General features: G+C 34.6%; 1 protein-coding gene across 3 annotated transcripts in view; it reads right to left on the reverse strand.

Moving 5' to 3' along the window:
• sft2d1 (SFT2 domain containing 1) overlaps nt 1-16,155 on the reverse strand; it is a 75,660-nt gene that overhangs the window by 18,873 nt on the left and 40,632 nt on the right. For all 3 annotated transcript variants that reach the window (XR_005630840.1, XM_039738023.1, XM_039738024.1), the window contains exons 4-6: nt 15,727-15,808; nt 6,597-6,632; nt 6,164-6,222 (exon numbers count right to left, since the gene is read on the reverse strand). Coding sequence is in view for 2 of the 3 variants with exons in the window: in XM_039738023.1 (XP_039593957.1) it covers nt 6,164-6,222; nt 6,597-6,632; nt 15,727-15,808 (177 nt within the window). In the remaining variant the exon portion in view is untranslated. The remainder of the gene's footprint in view (nt 1-6,163; nt 6,223-6,596; nt 6,633-15,726; nt 15,809-16,155) is intronic.

Consider the following 16,155-nt stretch of genomic DNA (forward strand, 5'->3'; position numbering starts at 1 on the left):
AAAGCTGGATGCGAAGTTATCAACGAAACCAGTTGTAAGCTTTCAACGCTTGACAGATACCGAATGTCACTTCAACACAACAAGTCCTACAAATACTAACATAATTGAAACAAACCATGAAACTCAAACCGATTATGACAGCAGCAATCCAAGCTGTGAGGTTTGAGGCAAGATTGCTTTTCACATGGCCAACTGTATGTTGCATGCTCAAGAGTAAGCTCAGCGCACAGCTCGGTCATATTACAATCGGAGGACCGAAATGACAACGTGGCATACAAAAAGATTCTTAACAAATAATTATTGATATATTTTCACTCAGTTTAAAAAAAGTTTACTTTTCTTCTTAATTAAAATTTTAAGGCAGTACTTCGCCACTGCGAAGCGTGGGTATTTTGCTAGTACTTAATAAGAACCACCTGATATAGGTCTGAGTTATTATTATGACAGGTCATCTGTAAAGAAGAATGTCTTCTCACGTTTCTAAGCTGAACGCTATTGCTCATGTAGCAGCAGTATGTGGCTGCTGAATGGCCCAGGTCGGTTTCCCAGGTTCAGTATTATCTTATGGAAATGGAATTCACCCTGGTCACATATCACACCCCCTTTTCTAGAGGATATCTCACCCAAAAGATTTTAATTTTAATCCTCTGGTGGTTTTATGACTTGCAAAGGTAATATTTCCATTTGAACAATAAACCTTGGATGTTAAATCACGAGTTAGGAGGTGTGGGAAATCTTGTTCAGTGTATGATCATAATACTGCCTTTAGTGGTAAGCATCTTAAAGGGACACAAGAAGAACAGAGTACAAAGGGTAGACTACATCTGTTGTATAAGGGCAGTGTAATGTGCTTTCTGTTCTATCCACAATGAAAAATTTCCCTATTATGAGAGAGAGATAATTAAACACACTACCTGATTCTGCACAGGGATGTAACAAGAAAATGCAACCTCAAACTTCCAGCTGCTGTGATGATCTGGATGATACTAGGGATGTGGTCTATGTTATACACAAAGTGACATTAACATCAACATTGCTTTAAGTGAGAGAGATTCTAAACAATACTAAGGGAAGTCTGGGTGGTGGTTCCTGGCAGTTACTGAAATGCTCTAGTCTATACTCTATCGATAAAACAAAATGGAAACTTTGCTAATAGCCAAAGTCAATGAAAAGACAATTCCAGGGTGCTGGTCTAAGGGGCAAAGTTAAAAAAAAAAAAAAGCTATATATGAAACTGGCAAATAAAAAGAAAATTTTAAAATGGGCAAAGAAAAGAAATTTACAGTCCAAAGAATATGTTATTTTGCCCACTTTAACCTTTACTTTTCTCTTTTGCTGATGACACTAGTATCTGGCATTAGGCAAGAGAAAACCCTACAGAATTCACTATGCAACAAGATTGAGGAAAGCACTCAAATATTCAGGAAGTTCAAACTCAGTGAAATTCATTCCAATCAATGGGAAGGGAAGAACTAAACTAGTTTTGAGTATTATAAATTATAGTGATCTTTCAAATTTTCCTGTGGGCTAGGAAAGCATCTGAAAACTATATCTGGACTGCATTATTGTGGCCAAACATGCGACTTGAGCTGTGAGGTAGCAGTGATGACCACTGCGCCACCATTTCACAAACAACAAAAGAAGCAGACAAATGATAACCATAAACAAAATACACAAAGACACAAACTAACATTATGCTCACAGAGTTATTTGGGACACTGTTTGGCTGTGCCACACATTTTCAAAATGTCACTTTTCATGCATCTGGCACATCACTTGTGTTTCTGATCTATCTGTGCAGATGCTTTGCACTTCTTTTCTTCCCAACAAGAAAACATAAATGCTTTGTAAATAATGATAAATCCTTTATTATTATTAGTGTACAGGGTCACGTGTGTTTTCGAACTCTGAGAGGTAAAGATGGAGGGGTAGGATTCCTGTAAGGTTTGTTTTCTCTCACCACAGCTCAGCTAGCTACATGGTGTAGCAGCAAGTGAGTGAGCTTCACAAGGATTAGCGTTATGAACTCGGTAGCAGTGCTGGATTTGCACCAGTACTCTGTATTTGCAATTCTCAGTTTGAGTTTCAGAGTACCAACAGTAAATGTTTTGTATACCAATACATACTGGCATACCCACAGTATCTGTGATGCAAGGGATCAGTATTGAATACTTGGGGATCCAAGACATTACCCAATCTCCCTATATAGCGAGGAACATGAAATGATTTTTCTAGCAAGGAAAACACAACATACAATGAAACTATGAAGGACAATTAAGCATTTTATAAATATTTTTATTATGAGAATAATGTACTCCCTGAAATGAAAATATATACATTTATTTTTATTAAAAACACATGCAGGGTGCAAATCCAGCTCATAGTACCTATTGGGTAGTCACATCACAAATGTGTGTATACACCCTAAACTATTTATGTCAAGTGCGAGTAAGATTGTGCAGTGCCTTAAAATATGAAGTAGAGGATGCTTACAGTACATTACTCATACATAATAATGCTGTGCATGCACAATGGGGTAGTATGGCTGCTATAGCTCTGTGATGTCATGTTAACCTAGCAAAATATTATGGGGTGCTGGAAAATAAAAGCTTGTCTAAGATGATGATTATAGAGCAGATTTTTCAGGAAGAAATTTGGTGAATGCCTCACTGGTGAACCAAGCAAATTCACTGCAAAAAAAAAAAACCACTTTGAATTTTACTGATTAAACCTATTTGGATTGTACTATCTAAGGAAGCAACCAACTGAGGACCTATAAAGTGTTTCTTTCTTAACCAACACACTCCAACGTACTTTTTCCTTTTGTGCATATGTGCATTTGGACCTTCCATTTCTTTTTCTATCCAGTTTGCCCTCTTCTCTCCATTTGTAAGAAATCTTCAGTCTCCTGACATCTTGTCGGATGGAATAACTCATGAAAAATATCAATAGACCGACATGTTTCTTGAAAAGACTTTTGCTTTAGTTATTTTTGAATCTAGGATGTATAATTAGGAATGCCAGTATTTTTTAACTGAAGGAATGACAATTCACTTGAACAACAGATTTCAAATGTGTTAACACAATTACAAAGGTTTCTCCACTAACCAATTAGAGTTTAAACATACTTAAATAAGCATGAGCGAAGGGTGTGGTTGTCAAGATATGCATTAATGCTGCAAATATATAATGGTGATAATAAATTGGATCTCTTCAGAAAATCTAATGATTAACTCTGAAAGAGATGGAATAAAAAAAAAAAACAGCAATTGAGAACCCAAATGCTTTTTTGTCTACTAAATTTCAGATGTCAACGTTCTTCACAAAATACTACAGATGTAAAAGTATATATCACTTTCAGAGCAAGCAACCAGATACTGGTTAATTCAATACTTATTTTGATAGTGTGCTGAACAGTAGCAATCTAGCTTTATAGAAAAATACATCATAAATTTACCTTGATAGTTATACAAAAATATTTTCTGGAAGAGTTGGGAATATCTTTTAAATTCATTGACCTGCTAAACAGCAAGGCTGCACTATTTGTTTAGAAACAGTGTGAGTGTGAATTCGACAATTTTATTTTGCTTTATTCATACAGCGTTTTATGCTAGGAAAATGGGATAATAAGTTATTTGACAGACTAAATAAAACGTCTTTTACAATACAGTGCAGTTTCTAGGCATAAATCAAAACTCTGGAAAATAATCAGATTTAAAGCTGACATATCTGGCAATTTTTACATTTTTATTCTACATTTTCTCTATTGCCCTATTATATGTTTCCCTTGAATATTTTCCAAAAAAAGCTCAGCTCATGTCAAGAAACACATTTTAAAAAAAAAAGATAGTGATCTTTCAATGAATAAATTATAAATTGGAACAGCAGAAAATCTCTATTAACTTTAAAATAAATACTATAATGCAAAGACTCCCTACATTTTCTGAAGATAATACATTCTTAAAAATATTAAATATTGGAAAACACTTTACTGTTAACAGCAAGCAAATACAACACAGTATACAGGAGTATAATCATGGTTAATTGACATTTCTGCATACACAGCATTAAAAAAAATTAATATGAAGGCACTAACAATTTGGTTTTCAGTGCAATACTTAAAATATCAGAGACTGCTCCTCATATAGTCAGTAAGTTAAACCCTGTGCTGTTCTTTCCTTCTGCAATGTGAAAAGATGTTAGCCTTTCATACAAATGATTACCTCCTGCAAGGTCTGTCAATAATCTCTGTAGACTGTTAAATTATTATACAGGCAACATCTGCTAGTGGATCTTTTCTTGCCAGAGACTAACTAATGTGACGTATGAAGCAGATACGATTAGTCATGACACAGGCACCCATGGGTGAGAGTGACTTGCTTAACATCAACAAATTTAACAGCAGTCTTTAAAAGGCCATCTGTTGCCCTATGTTAATGATGTCGTTTACGCTGAATTACAATGACAGTGTCATAATAAATCTGTACAATTCTCTCTCCAACATAATGGGAAAAAGTATAGCAAAAATAACATTAGGCATTGTGATACACTACATTTAAATCACTTAGATATCTAAATAATTGCTGATGAAGGAGGGTTTATAATATTATTTGCACCGTTTGGCATTAATTTAATCTACATTTTAACACTTACAAAAGGATGGGAGTTTAATACAAAGTTCTGCATATTTCTGTGCTTTTGTAGTGTTTTTTCTTTGTAAAACTTGTAATTAATCTAAAAATTAAAATACATACATACACACTTAGATTTGGGCCCATAAAAGTATGCTGTAGAGCTGCAGAAATTTAAATGCTGTTAAGTGTCATGACCGGAGGATCCTAATACATCCATAAAGAACCAACAAATGAAACACTGCTATTTGGCAAAAAATAATAGGGCTTAATGTGTAAAAGTCTAATAATTGCAACTTTTAGGAGGTTAATTTTTACATATACTTGTATACTGCATCAAAGCACTAAAATAATTGCGTTTCAAAGTGTTTAAGTACTGTAGTTTAAAAAATGTAGGACAATTGCTCTATTTTATTGTGCAGGTTTTATCTTTATTCATGCTGTAGTCAAGGCAAAAAATAAATATTGCTCTTATTAGTTTTTACTGTAAGTGCTGCTTTCTTTATTTTAGACAGACAGATAAATGAAACAGATGGATGAACTTCTAATTCCAATCTAAAGGAATAACACATGAAAGTCCACATCTTCTGTGACATTTAATTTTTGTTTTAAATTTTACTAAATGCTTAATAAAAGGATAAGTGTCTGTGTGTGTGTCCGTTCAGTTGCTATGTCTCTATCATTCAACAGATGGCACATCTCAAACATTTTTAGCAAAAATGGAACTGCATTTGTCATTTAAATAGTTGGCACATTACAAAACACTAACACTGCTTTTACCAATCCCATACCAAATGGCATAAAACAGAGAAAAATGCATTGTACAATGCACTGCAAATGTTAATGCGGAGGTCTATGTAGATACTTAGATTTCAAACTGTTTTGGACAGGTAGCACAGCTAGTATTACTATAAAAGAAAATAGTGTTGTCATTATGGGTGTATCTTTTTTAACCATTAACATTTGTACAATAGTGTAAGGCTGTAGGGCTGCACAGGACAAAAAACAAATACACAACTTAAAGTCTACAGAAAAAAATAAGTCCTGCATAGTAGTTAAGATAAAGAAAGGTCAATTAATCTGCCAAAACATCATCTGAGTTTGTCTGCACTGACACTCACTTCAATTACCCAATGGTAAACACTTTCACTTTATGTATAGTTACCTACAATTAGATTTGTTATTGTTTATTTATGTACCGTGTCTTTTACAGACTTTGTCTGATGCTCTAGAAGTATTCACTTTTATAGAGTTCCACGACGTAAACCAAACATTTTCTAAATACAAATATGCATATGTTGACTACTGTTGTGAGAGATAACATGTTAGATACTGCAAGGGAATGCAAGTGTTAATTAGAATAAATAAAAAGCAAATTCATTTCTCCTCAAAGATGTCTATCCAGACTTAACGCAGGTCTTTGATATTCCAAGACCAAACATGGTGTCCTTCATCTAGAGAACAAGTACTACAAAGCACAGATACTTCACATTACCATATTAAACAGCATATATGAAAGCAATGAGTCTTACCATGTCATGGCTAAAAACTGTAAGACACAGAAGATAATTGCCAGTCCTTTTTTATTCCACTAAAAAACAGAAAATTAAAGTATCATATATAGTTTTCATCCATAGATATTTCCATTTTTTAATCTGTTACTTAACAATCTAAAATGAGAAAAACACATGGGACAGTACTATTTTTGTACAGTAATATATGAACTGACATTGTTCTATGATTAGACATAGAACCTCAAGAGGTTTAAACTTATTTAAATTCAACATGCTGAATATACTTCTGTTTCAAAGTGTTTCCTTTAAGATCTGTGACTGGTTACTACTGGCAACTAAAGAAAAAAAGACTGTTACCAACAAATCAAGATAGCAAGTCTTATTTAGAGCTTTTTAATAAAACTCTCTCGACAACCAAGTTTTACAAGACAAGAGGAAAAGAAACACTTACCCAGAAGACTGCACAAAGTGTCAAAGCAAAGAACAGCTAAAGGGGGGAGAAAGTACAAAAATATTACATTTTTACTCTTCTTGATTATCAGTGAGTCAAAACAGGTGACACTTAATTTATTTTATGCATAATATGTGAACATTTATCTAGAGTTATTTCCATTTAAAGATAAACACCACTCATTTTTCAACAAAAAGATTCCAATAATACATTTTAATTGCATACAGTGGAACAGTAGCACTGTTGACACACAACTCCAGGATACTGCCTTTGAATTCTCATATGGTCACCATTTGTGCAGAGTATACATGTCCCTTCAGTGACCATGTGAGAATTCTCCAGATACTTTAATTGGAAATTTTTAAATAGCCTTATAATAAAGTAGTAAAGGTAAGTGCAAGACAAAGATTTGTAATAAACAAGTGCGTCCATCCAGGTTTGGTTTCTGCTATAAACCTGATGGAATCTAGCCCCCTCCCAAACCCTTCAAAACCTTGATTGATAAACTTTATGAACAATCCTGGGCTTACCAAGTCATTTTAAACAACATATCTTTGGCAGCCTTTTTGTATATTAGTAATACCTTATCTCACTGACTTACTGTGAAATAAAATGCCTTTACAAATCTCCAAGAGTTTGAGCTCATTTTAAAATCGAGATATCTTGCATTCTGTATCTAGCACCTATGACATGCCACAATATCATCAAACTCAAGTGTCTCCGAACCTGCAAACTATACCACTATGTTATCTTGCCGTCTTAAAATTAAACAGGTAATGTTGTGATGTTTAAGGACACTGCCTAAGTAAGGCCGGTTCACTATTCTGCAGTAGTTTCTCCCTCTTAATGTGTGCATTTTACCTATTGTCAAGTTGAAGACCACTTGGTTAATTGATGCTTTCCTAAATTTGATGAAAAATAATGTATATGGCATTTGACATTTCTATTTATTTTTTTTTATCTATTGTTATACAGCAATTTTATACAATTTTCTTTTTGAAATTCAAAACGAAAAATACACATCATAACATTATTTTTAGTCATTACTAGGCGGCTCCGCCCCCTGCTCGCTTCGCTCGCCGCCCCCTGGGTTTGGTTTACCGTATATACAATTTAAATAGATTGTTATTTTCATGGGAATTGTTACATACACATCATTATTTTCACTTTTACTTTAAAACTTTTGTAAAAACAATACTTCTCCTTTATTTTCGGCCCTGGGAGTGGTTGAATCTTTCTCGCAGGATGTATAACACTGCTCATGTTGTGAAGGGGATTTTGAACACGCACTAAGATGCCAGATCATCTGCGATCTTTCTGCTGCTGGCGAGCTGCGTGTTCTTTGTGTTTCGCTGCATGTCGATCATTTAAAAGCCAGTACAGCAGCTGTCCTTTTGCCACTTCACATGTCTGACACTCGTGTTGTGAAGGGGGGGCTAAACACACGCTAAAGATTTGCAGTCGGATCATCTCCTGGCTTGTTGCTGCTGGCGAGCTGTGTTTTCTGTTTGTCGTTCTTTGCGTCGATCATTTCAAAGCCTGTACATCAGCTGTCCTTTTGCCACTTCGCATCTCTGCCGCTAGCGTTGTGAAAGGGGTGGTTCAACACACGCTAAGGAGAAGCGGTCGGATCATCTGCTGGCTTCCTGTTGCTGGCAAGCTGCATGTTCTACTTGTTGCTTGTCATTGTTTTAAGAGCTGGCAGCACATGATGTCTGTCTGCCAAAAGCATTCCAACAACTGCTTGGTTAGATGACCGTGAACTTGTTTTAAATGTTGTCTCACTGGATGTTAAAGTGTCTCTCGCGGAGCGTCAAACTGTATTCCGAGAAGATTACGTCTCGTCTCCCTCCCAGGATTTTTTTTTTTTATAATAGAGAGATGTTTATGCTCCCTAAATGTGTCGAATGCACAATCTGATCACATGTAAAGAAACTGGATTATTCAAAAGAATTATTTAGAAAACTAGGGGGCTCTGCCCCCTGCTCCCTTCACTCACCAACCCCCGGGCAGGCGCTACGCACTAGGCACTTTGCAGTTCTGCTGCTCGAGTATGGGGAAGCGAATGTTCAATTTAAACAGATTGTTATTTTCACAGGAATTGCTACATATGCATAAAGAGACCTAACTATTTTACATTACAGCGAGTAATTAACCATAGTAAAAAATATTAAAACGTAATAAATTGAAAGAAAATTATGTTTCATGTTGTATTAGAGATATTCGTTAAGTTATAAATTTTTGTTCTGTTTGGCTTTGAAATTAACATGCAAATACTTTTTAAAACTTACACTTTTACTGTAAAACTTCATTAAAAACAATATTTGGAATTAACTTTTTTTCAATATTGCATTGAATTTTGATTCCGTATTTGGAGTTACATCGTGACAACGCAACGTGCAACTGCCCAAGAGTGAATATTGTTTCTTTCACTCTAATAAATAAACTGACTTTTTCGAATGTTTGTCCCTGTAATTTGTTAATTGTCATAGGAAAAGCTATTCTAACTGGAAACTGTAAACATTTTAATACGGATGGCATATCAAGATCTCCTTTGCTATTTAATGTCATCCGCTGAAGTTGCACTACATTACCTTTCTTGTTGCCTGTTAAAATTTTACATGTCAGAATTGTTAGACCAATTTTGAATACAACTAATCTTGGCCTATTGCATAGTCCATCACTCATACATAAATTACGCAATAACATTACCATACATCCATCATTCATCAGTAATTCGGCTGGTGGAAGACTGGATGGCATTAACGGTTGTAGATATTCTATGGGATACTGTAAATTGATGTTTTCATCTTCCGCAACATCACCGCCAACTGTTTCAGCATATTCTATTGATACGCATTTAACTAATTTGATCGTAAAAATTTATAAGAGCTGAGAGCACAGGAACTGTGTCTGACAAAAGCATTCACCAAATGAGAGGTGAGAGGACTATGGGTGTGGGCCATTAACCTGAAATGGTTGAGAGGTGGATATGACTTGAAAAAATCTCTTTGCAATAGTCTCATCTCGTTGGGACTTGAAAAAAATCTCTTGGCAATAGTCTTGTCTCGAGATTTTTTTTTATAATAGAGAAATGTAATGTTTGCTTAGGTTACAGTGAGGAATGTTTCAGATAATCTGTTTTTGAGCAAGAGTTTCGAGTGGCTGGGGGACATTTTAAAATTTGCATGGCACTGAAGAAGGCAACGTTTAATCCTCGGCTAGCCTGACTTTACTTCACCTGCAGCAGGTTAGAAAAGAGTGTTGTGCATGAAGTCCCAGTAATGACGAATATATGAATACAGTACAATACCACAGGGCACTGTTAGAAATTTGGTGCTTATACCAGGAAAATTCAGGTCTGGTGTATGGAAGGGACACTTTTCAAGGTTGGTTCTTTAAATAAAAATTCTACACTGGTGCTCATCTAATCCTCAATTCTTTACAAATAAAGGCTAAATGTGTATCTTTTGTAAGTGGCACTAAGGTGATGACATTCTCCGATCTTATCTCTAATGTCTTCAGTAGCTCTAATACTACCTAGATTAAAAAATGACTGAAATAGGTGATTATCATGTATAGATAGGGGCAACAGATAAGAGCTCCTCCGTCTTAAAATATACCCTACGTCAGTTTTATACCTTTAGTAAATGCTGAACCCTGGATTGCCCGTACAGTGATGATAATTTTGACTTTGATTTTGCATAAAAAGATGCAGAACATAGATGGAGTTTCATGGATCTTTTGAATGAAAAAAAACAAACAAATAAAAGTTTAACGGCAAACAAGTCTGGTGTCTTTCAGGTTGTTACTAGAAAACAACATAGTTTCTTTGTGGAAATTGTTTTATCCACACTGAGCTTAATACAGTCCGGTTTTCAATGAAAATATACACCTATTTTTTTCATTTACCTCTTTGGAGGTAACAGCAAAGAGTAATAGGTAATTTGTTTCTTTCTTATACTTTAGTCAACGTCACTGTCCCTGCCTCCTTGTGTCCTACCAATTTAAAGCAAAAACATTTATAAGCCCCTCCTTTCCTTGAAGTGACCCTAAACTAGATTAGGTAATGTGGATAATGGATGTCAGCTTGTGGCCAGCTTTTTTGGTCAAATTTACTTTGCTTATAAGAAGAACACATGAATGAAGTTTACAAAACAAAACCTTTAAATAAAACAGAGGCCCTGTAACACAAAAAGTATATTACTCCTTCTATACAGTTAGAGCTTGGCCCCTTGATAAATATTATGAGAGTCAAACAGACTGAGACTAACACAGTTGCTGAAGTGCCAAGACTATTGTATATTATAAAGGCTCACTTTAAAGGTTTTATCAATTCATAGACATTTATAGCCGTATTCATGTTTATTTCTTATTTTCAGCAGTAGCAGCTTTGTTCAATGTTTGAAATTCAAGTTTTTTTAAAGGAAAACAAAAAAAAGGGAATGATTATAAACAAAAGTTAAACAGCAGCTCCAGCTCACATAAGTTAAAATTTCTGATGCGAAACCCAGTATTCAACAAACTAATTACTATTTCAACTGTATGACTTTGTACACCATTCATTATTTTCTAAAACACTCAAATCTGACTGTTTATAATTTTTTGCAGCTGATGTCAGTTTTTCACATCGTCTACTGCTTTCTATTTCTATCAAATTAAGCCCCTATTTGCAAACACTGAAAATTTCAATAATTTTTGTCCTGTTAGCTCATTAGTAACTTAATTCCAGTGATTCTTGCATAGGTTTTCATAAAAAAGCAAGAATCCCTTTAATTGCAATCATCAAGTATTAAACAGGTTGACCAGCCTTCCCTGCAAATGCCTTTCTTAGACCTTTTGTGGTATGACGCATCCAAAGGGTGAAGGCTGGGCTTGTCATGCCATGTATTACTAATAAAGTAAATGTCTTCATATGGCTTTTAATCTTATAAAGTGCCATGTAAATGCATTCAAAACCTTGATCAATTTTCTAAAAATAAATAAAAAATATTCTCTGTGATATATTTGTATTTCAATGCAATACAACTCAAAATTATTTTTATGTGGCACTGTTTAAGTTAGGTAAAATCTTAACAGAAAAGGAACTATGTGTTTTGCGTAAGTAATCAATTCCCGTGTTGCGGAAATGGTAAATTTTACACATTTGAAAAATAACTGCCTAATTAAAAAAACAACTGCCCCTCACTAATTGATCAATAAATAACTCTTTTTTCTTTTTTTTTTTTGATAAACACAGCCCACATTTAAGGAATTATTATTTAGGTTGAGAATCTGAAAGATAGCTATGAAAGAGCTTTGCAAAGAAGTTATAGATATAATAATACTAAGGTACTTCATTTTAATTTTTTTGAAACTGCTTTTTTGGTGGGAGTTACCATGACACAAGGACTAGCACATTAGCCCAGACTTTCTTGTCCACAGCAACAGATCCAAGCTGTTTCTAAGGAATTTGCAGGCTTTCTCAAGCCAGCTGAAACATATAATCCCTCAAGGGTGTCCTGGGTTTACAGCAGAGTCTCCACAAGTGGGATGTGCCTGGTGCAGATCTACGGGGAGCCATCAGGGAGCATCCTTACAACATACTCAATTTGCATAAGTTAGGATAAAAAGTACAAAACAATACTGAAGTGTTTGATGTCCTAGTGAGAACTGTTAGTTCAATTATCAAGTAGTAGAAGCACATCAAAACAATGCTTAGAAAATGTTGCCTCTTAGAATTCTTTGCACAACCAAAACAATATGTAAGAAAAGACACAAAGAGCCCAACAATCACATTTCACATAATAAATATGAAATGAATTTATTTCTAGATATTACTGAATAACTCTTCCATTGTAATACATAAAACAACCAAACACACCTTGCTATCAGCAAAAGAAAACTAGTCTGATCCAAAACTACAATCAAGCCACTATATTAGTAAAAGAGATAAGGTCTTAAACAAAACTCAGAACACCATCCCCAACCCAAGCCAAGCCAGAGAGCTGGTTAATAAAGAGAAGCTTGTCATACTGATTAAAGCATCAGGAGTTAAACAGATATGTCAACAGAAGTGCACAAAACTTTTTCTAAAATTAAAGTAAATTAATATATCCTTGTAACTTCATAAAGAAACTGTACAATTCCACGGGAAATTGCAATATGCTAACAGTGCAGTGTCATAGGGAAGGTATCACTAGAGAGTCAAGTTCTATCCAATATTACTTTAAATACACTGCTGTAAGAGGATTTGGAGTGATTGTATCTCTTGCCACTGTTTCAGAGATAACAAAAATTTTAACACAAAAAAGCCTGATCTTAGAATAATCCCATAAAATATGACCTAGCGAGGTTGGAGCTATATGGCATCATTCACAGCTATGATCAAATCTCTGAAATGTTTTAGAGAAATCTTAATCTGGAGTGGTGTATCGGATGTACAATTTTTCATCTGATTTAAAGCTTGTTTGATGAAGAATGAGCGTTGTCAATATCTGAATTCTACCCTTTGCTGGATATATTAATAGAAGGGTCTATTTCGCAATACCCAAGATCATTTAACAGTGAAGACATGGACAGAACTAGAAAGAAAAAAAAAATCTAAAAAAACTACTTATTTTTATGAATTGCTAAAATATTTTTGTCTTCATAGACTTTGAAAAAGGATTAAGAAAGATGACCATATTCTTTTAACAAAGCATCTCAACTGTAAATAGAAAAGTAAGTGCATTAAGGAAATTCTAAAAACTTACAACGACACTGATCAAAGGATACAAATATTTTTCAATACAAAGTTCTTTGAAAGCCCAAAAACCTATGAATTAAATCTATATATATAATTCACTAAGGCAAGACAACCATGGAAAGCACGCTGGAAGGGGCGTAGATTCACTGAGCCGCCGACAAGTAAGATACCTATGGCACACGCAGGAAGGAGCCACACCCACCAACTCCTGGCACCTCTGAGCCACGCTGACTGTTCATAAAGGAATGTTTCTCGTGGAGCTGAATCGCCATATGCAGCGTGTAAAACGGTTTGCAAAGGGTATCCCATGGGATCCTTAAAACAATCCTTTACAACTGAGGTTAAAACACAATGAAGTAAGCAGTCTTCAAAAACCGAGTTTTCGGTTACGACGCACGACTGCGTGCACCATAGCAAACTGTTTTACACGCTACATACAGCAATTCGCATCCGCGACAAACATGCGTCTTCTTAGATGCTCCTGCAGGAACATGGAAAGTCTATGTGAGTCACAGGTGCATCTGGACTGTGCAAAGTTGGGGGTGGGCACATGAGTGATGGCGGTCTGCCAGTTTTCAGTCACGGACGATTGTGTGTTGGTTCGTTCCGTGCATTGTTATAATGTTGCTTTTCTTGCTGATTTATTACATTACCGATTTTTCAAATGTTAATTTTCTCCCTGTGCTTAAAAATCATTAAAAAACCAGCCTGATTATGCGGCGTATGGTACGCTGCGGGTTGGCTAGTATGGTATAATTAAAGAAAAGCTGAAATACAAAATGACTGGTGCAGATGACCTGAAGAAGATAGTGCTTTGATCTTTTGTTTCCTACATCGGTTCAATATTGTGAGTGGGTGAAGCACAATCGGATTGCAAGTAAACTGGAAATTGTTTTTAGTAACTGAAGCAGACAGCAAGGTATATAAAGGAAATGTTTCCACATTTCAGAGACAAGCAGGTAAGTGCAGTATCTCTGAACCTTCTACTTTCCTTCATTCACTTAGATTATAGAGATTTACAACCCAGTAACAGTTGTAAATAGGGTACTGCCATACCACTGTCATCATTTTAACATGAAGTAATCTAAATTTTTATTGTGTACACGTACAGAGGCTTCTGGGAAAGTCTAAAGCAACTTCAACAAAACAAAAATACTTAGTGCAAACCCAGATTGGCACAGCGTCTTAAAGAGCTATTCATGATTTATTCTAATTCAAGTTAATAACCAAAAAGAGATGCACAACAGATGATCTTAAAACTTACAGCTACAAATCTGAAAGAGGTAAGGCCAACCAGGAGAATTAAGGAAAAATGTAGCTTGTGTATGAATGACAGTATAGCTGAAAGCACCATACAAAGAGTTCAGCAAGACAGTTAGATACTCCTATTAAAAATTCGGAAGAACTTCAGTTTGCTTCAGCTAAACAGTGTCAGAGACAGAGATGGCAGTAACTACTGTAGAAGAAGCATTAATGACATCTCCTGTACTTTGATTATACATCCAAAATCAGAATTTTGTGAATGCTATTTCAAATGCTTAAATATGACAGGAATATTCATACAATAAATCACATACATAACATGTTTTAAGGAAAACACCAATAGACTGTTAATACTGTAAAATATGTAAAGACCAGAAATACAAAATAAGCTATATAATAAACAACAAATAAACTTGACAGAAAATATTGAACCTGCCATACCACAGAAATCAGCTGTATTGTAAACCAAAAAAAACAGGCCTCCCGATAATAAATTATTAATTCAATCAAAGGGAAAATTAAACAGAATATCTGTAATAGTCTTAAGCCTGTGCTGTGTTTTACTCCAGTATTTACTTTTTCTTAAATAAATGCAAAACAAAAAACAATGGATTTCATATTAGTATCATTTCTCATTTTGGTCCTTCCCATGCAGAACAATGCTCCAAGTACAGAATTTAAAAAAAATATATTAAATTTGCATTGTTTTCAGAACAATATTGATTACTTGTTTAAAAAATGAAGACAGCTTGTAAGCTGTATTATTTATAGATATCAATCATAACTAGCACTTTTTAGTAGATATTGCAAATCAGAAAAAAAATGTATAGAAAGCGAGAATAAAAGCAAACACTAAAATTTATGTAAAGAAGTATTAGGCAATAGTTTTAGTTTCTTTTGACAAGATGATCAACAATATGAACAAAGGAGAGGATTAAAAAGTATTATATTCTCAATGCTCAAAATACAGAAAGGGATCAGGAAATTAATAACAGTAAACCATTTGAGATTACAGATTACCTTTCATAAAAATATAATAGAATGGAGTAAGCAGACTGCTTTGTGTAAAGTTTACTATTTTGACATTCTTCAATCAAAAATCAAATTTCAAAACAAAGTAAGAGAAGAACCTATACTTACTAGCATAACAATAGTAGCAATTAATCTTGTTGGATCAAACATTCTTTTGAGCTGCTTAAATGGACCCATTAGAAAGCATGTGCTGAAAAAGAAGAGGTGGAAGAAAAAACAAAATGATTATCATGCTGAAATGGAGATTGGCAAAATGTTTACCTAAAATTATGTGTTTTTAGAGTATATAATACATTTACATTCCAAAAACTTTAGCCTTTCCATGACACAAGGGCATGTAAGTTAAGAAATAAATCAAATTTTGATGATCAATTATTTTGTATTTAGCATATTTTTGACTGAAAGCTGCTTTTCTTACGTGGGGAAATCTTGAGTGTTAAACTAGAGGAGTACAGTAGAACATTTTGAGTTTTTTTTTTCCCCCCATAGAACTTCTCAGAATGCTGTTATGACTCAATTGTAATTGGTTCAGATTCA

The sequence above is a fragment of the Polypterus senegalus genome, chromosome 16 (genome assembly GCF_016835505.1).
Source record: "Polypterus senegalus isolate Bchr_013 chromosome 16, ASM1683550v1, whole genome shotgun sequence".
Classification (NCBI taxonomy): Eukaryota; Metazoa; Chordata; class Cladistia; order Polypteriformes; family Polypteridae; genus Polypterus; species Polypterus senegalus.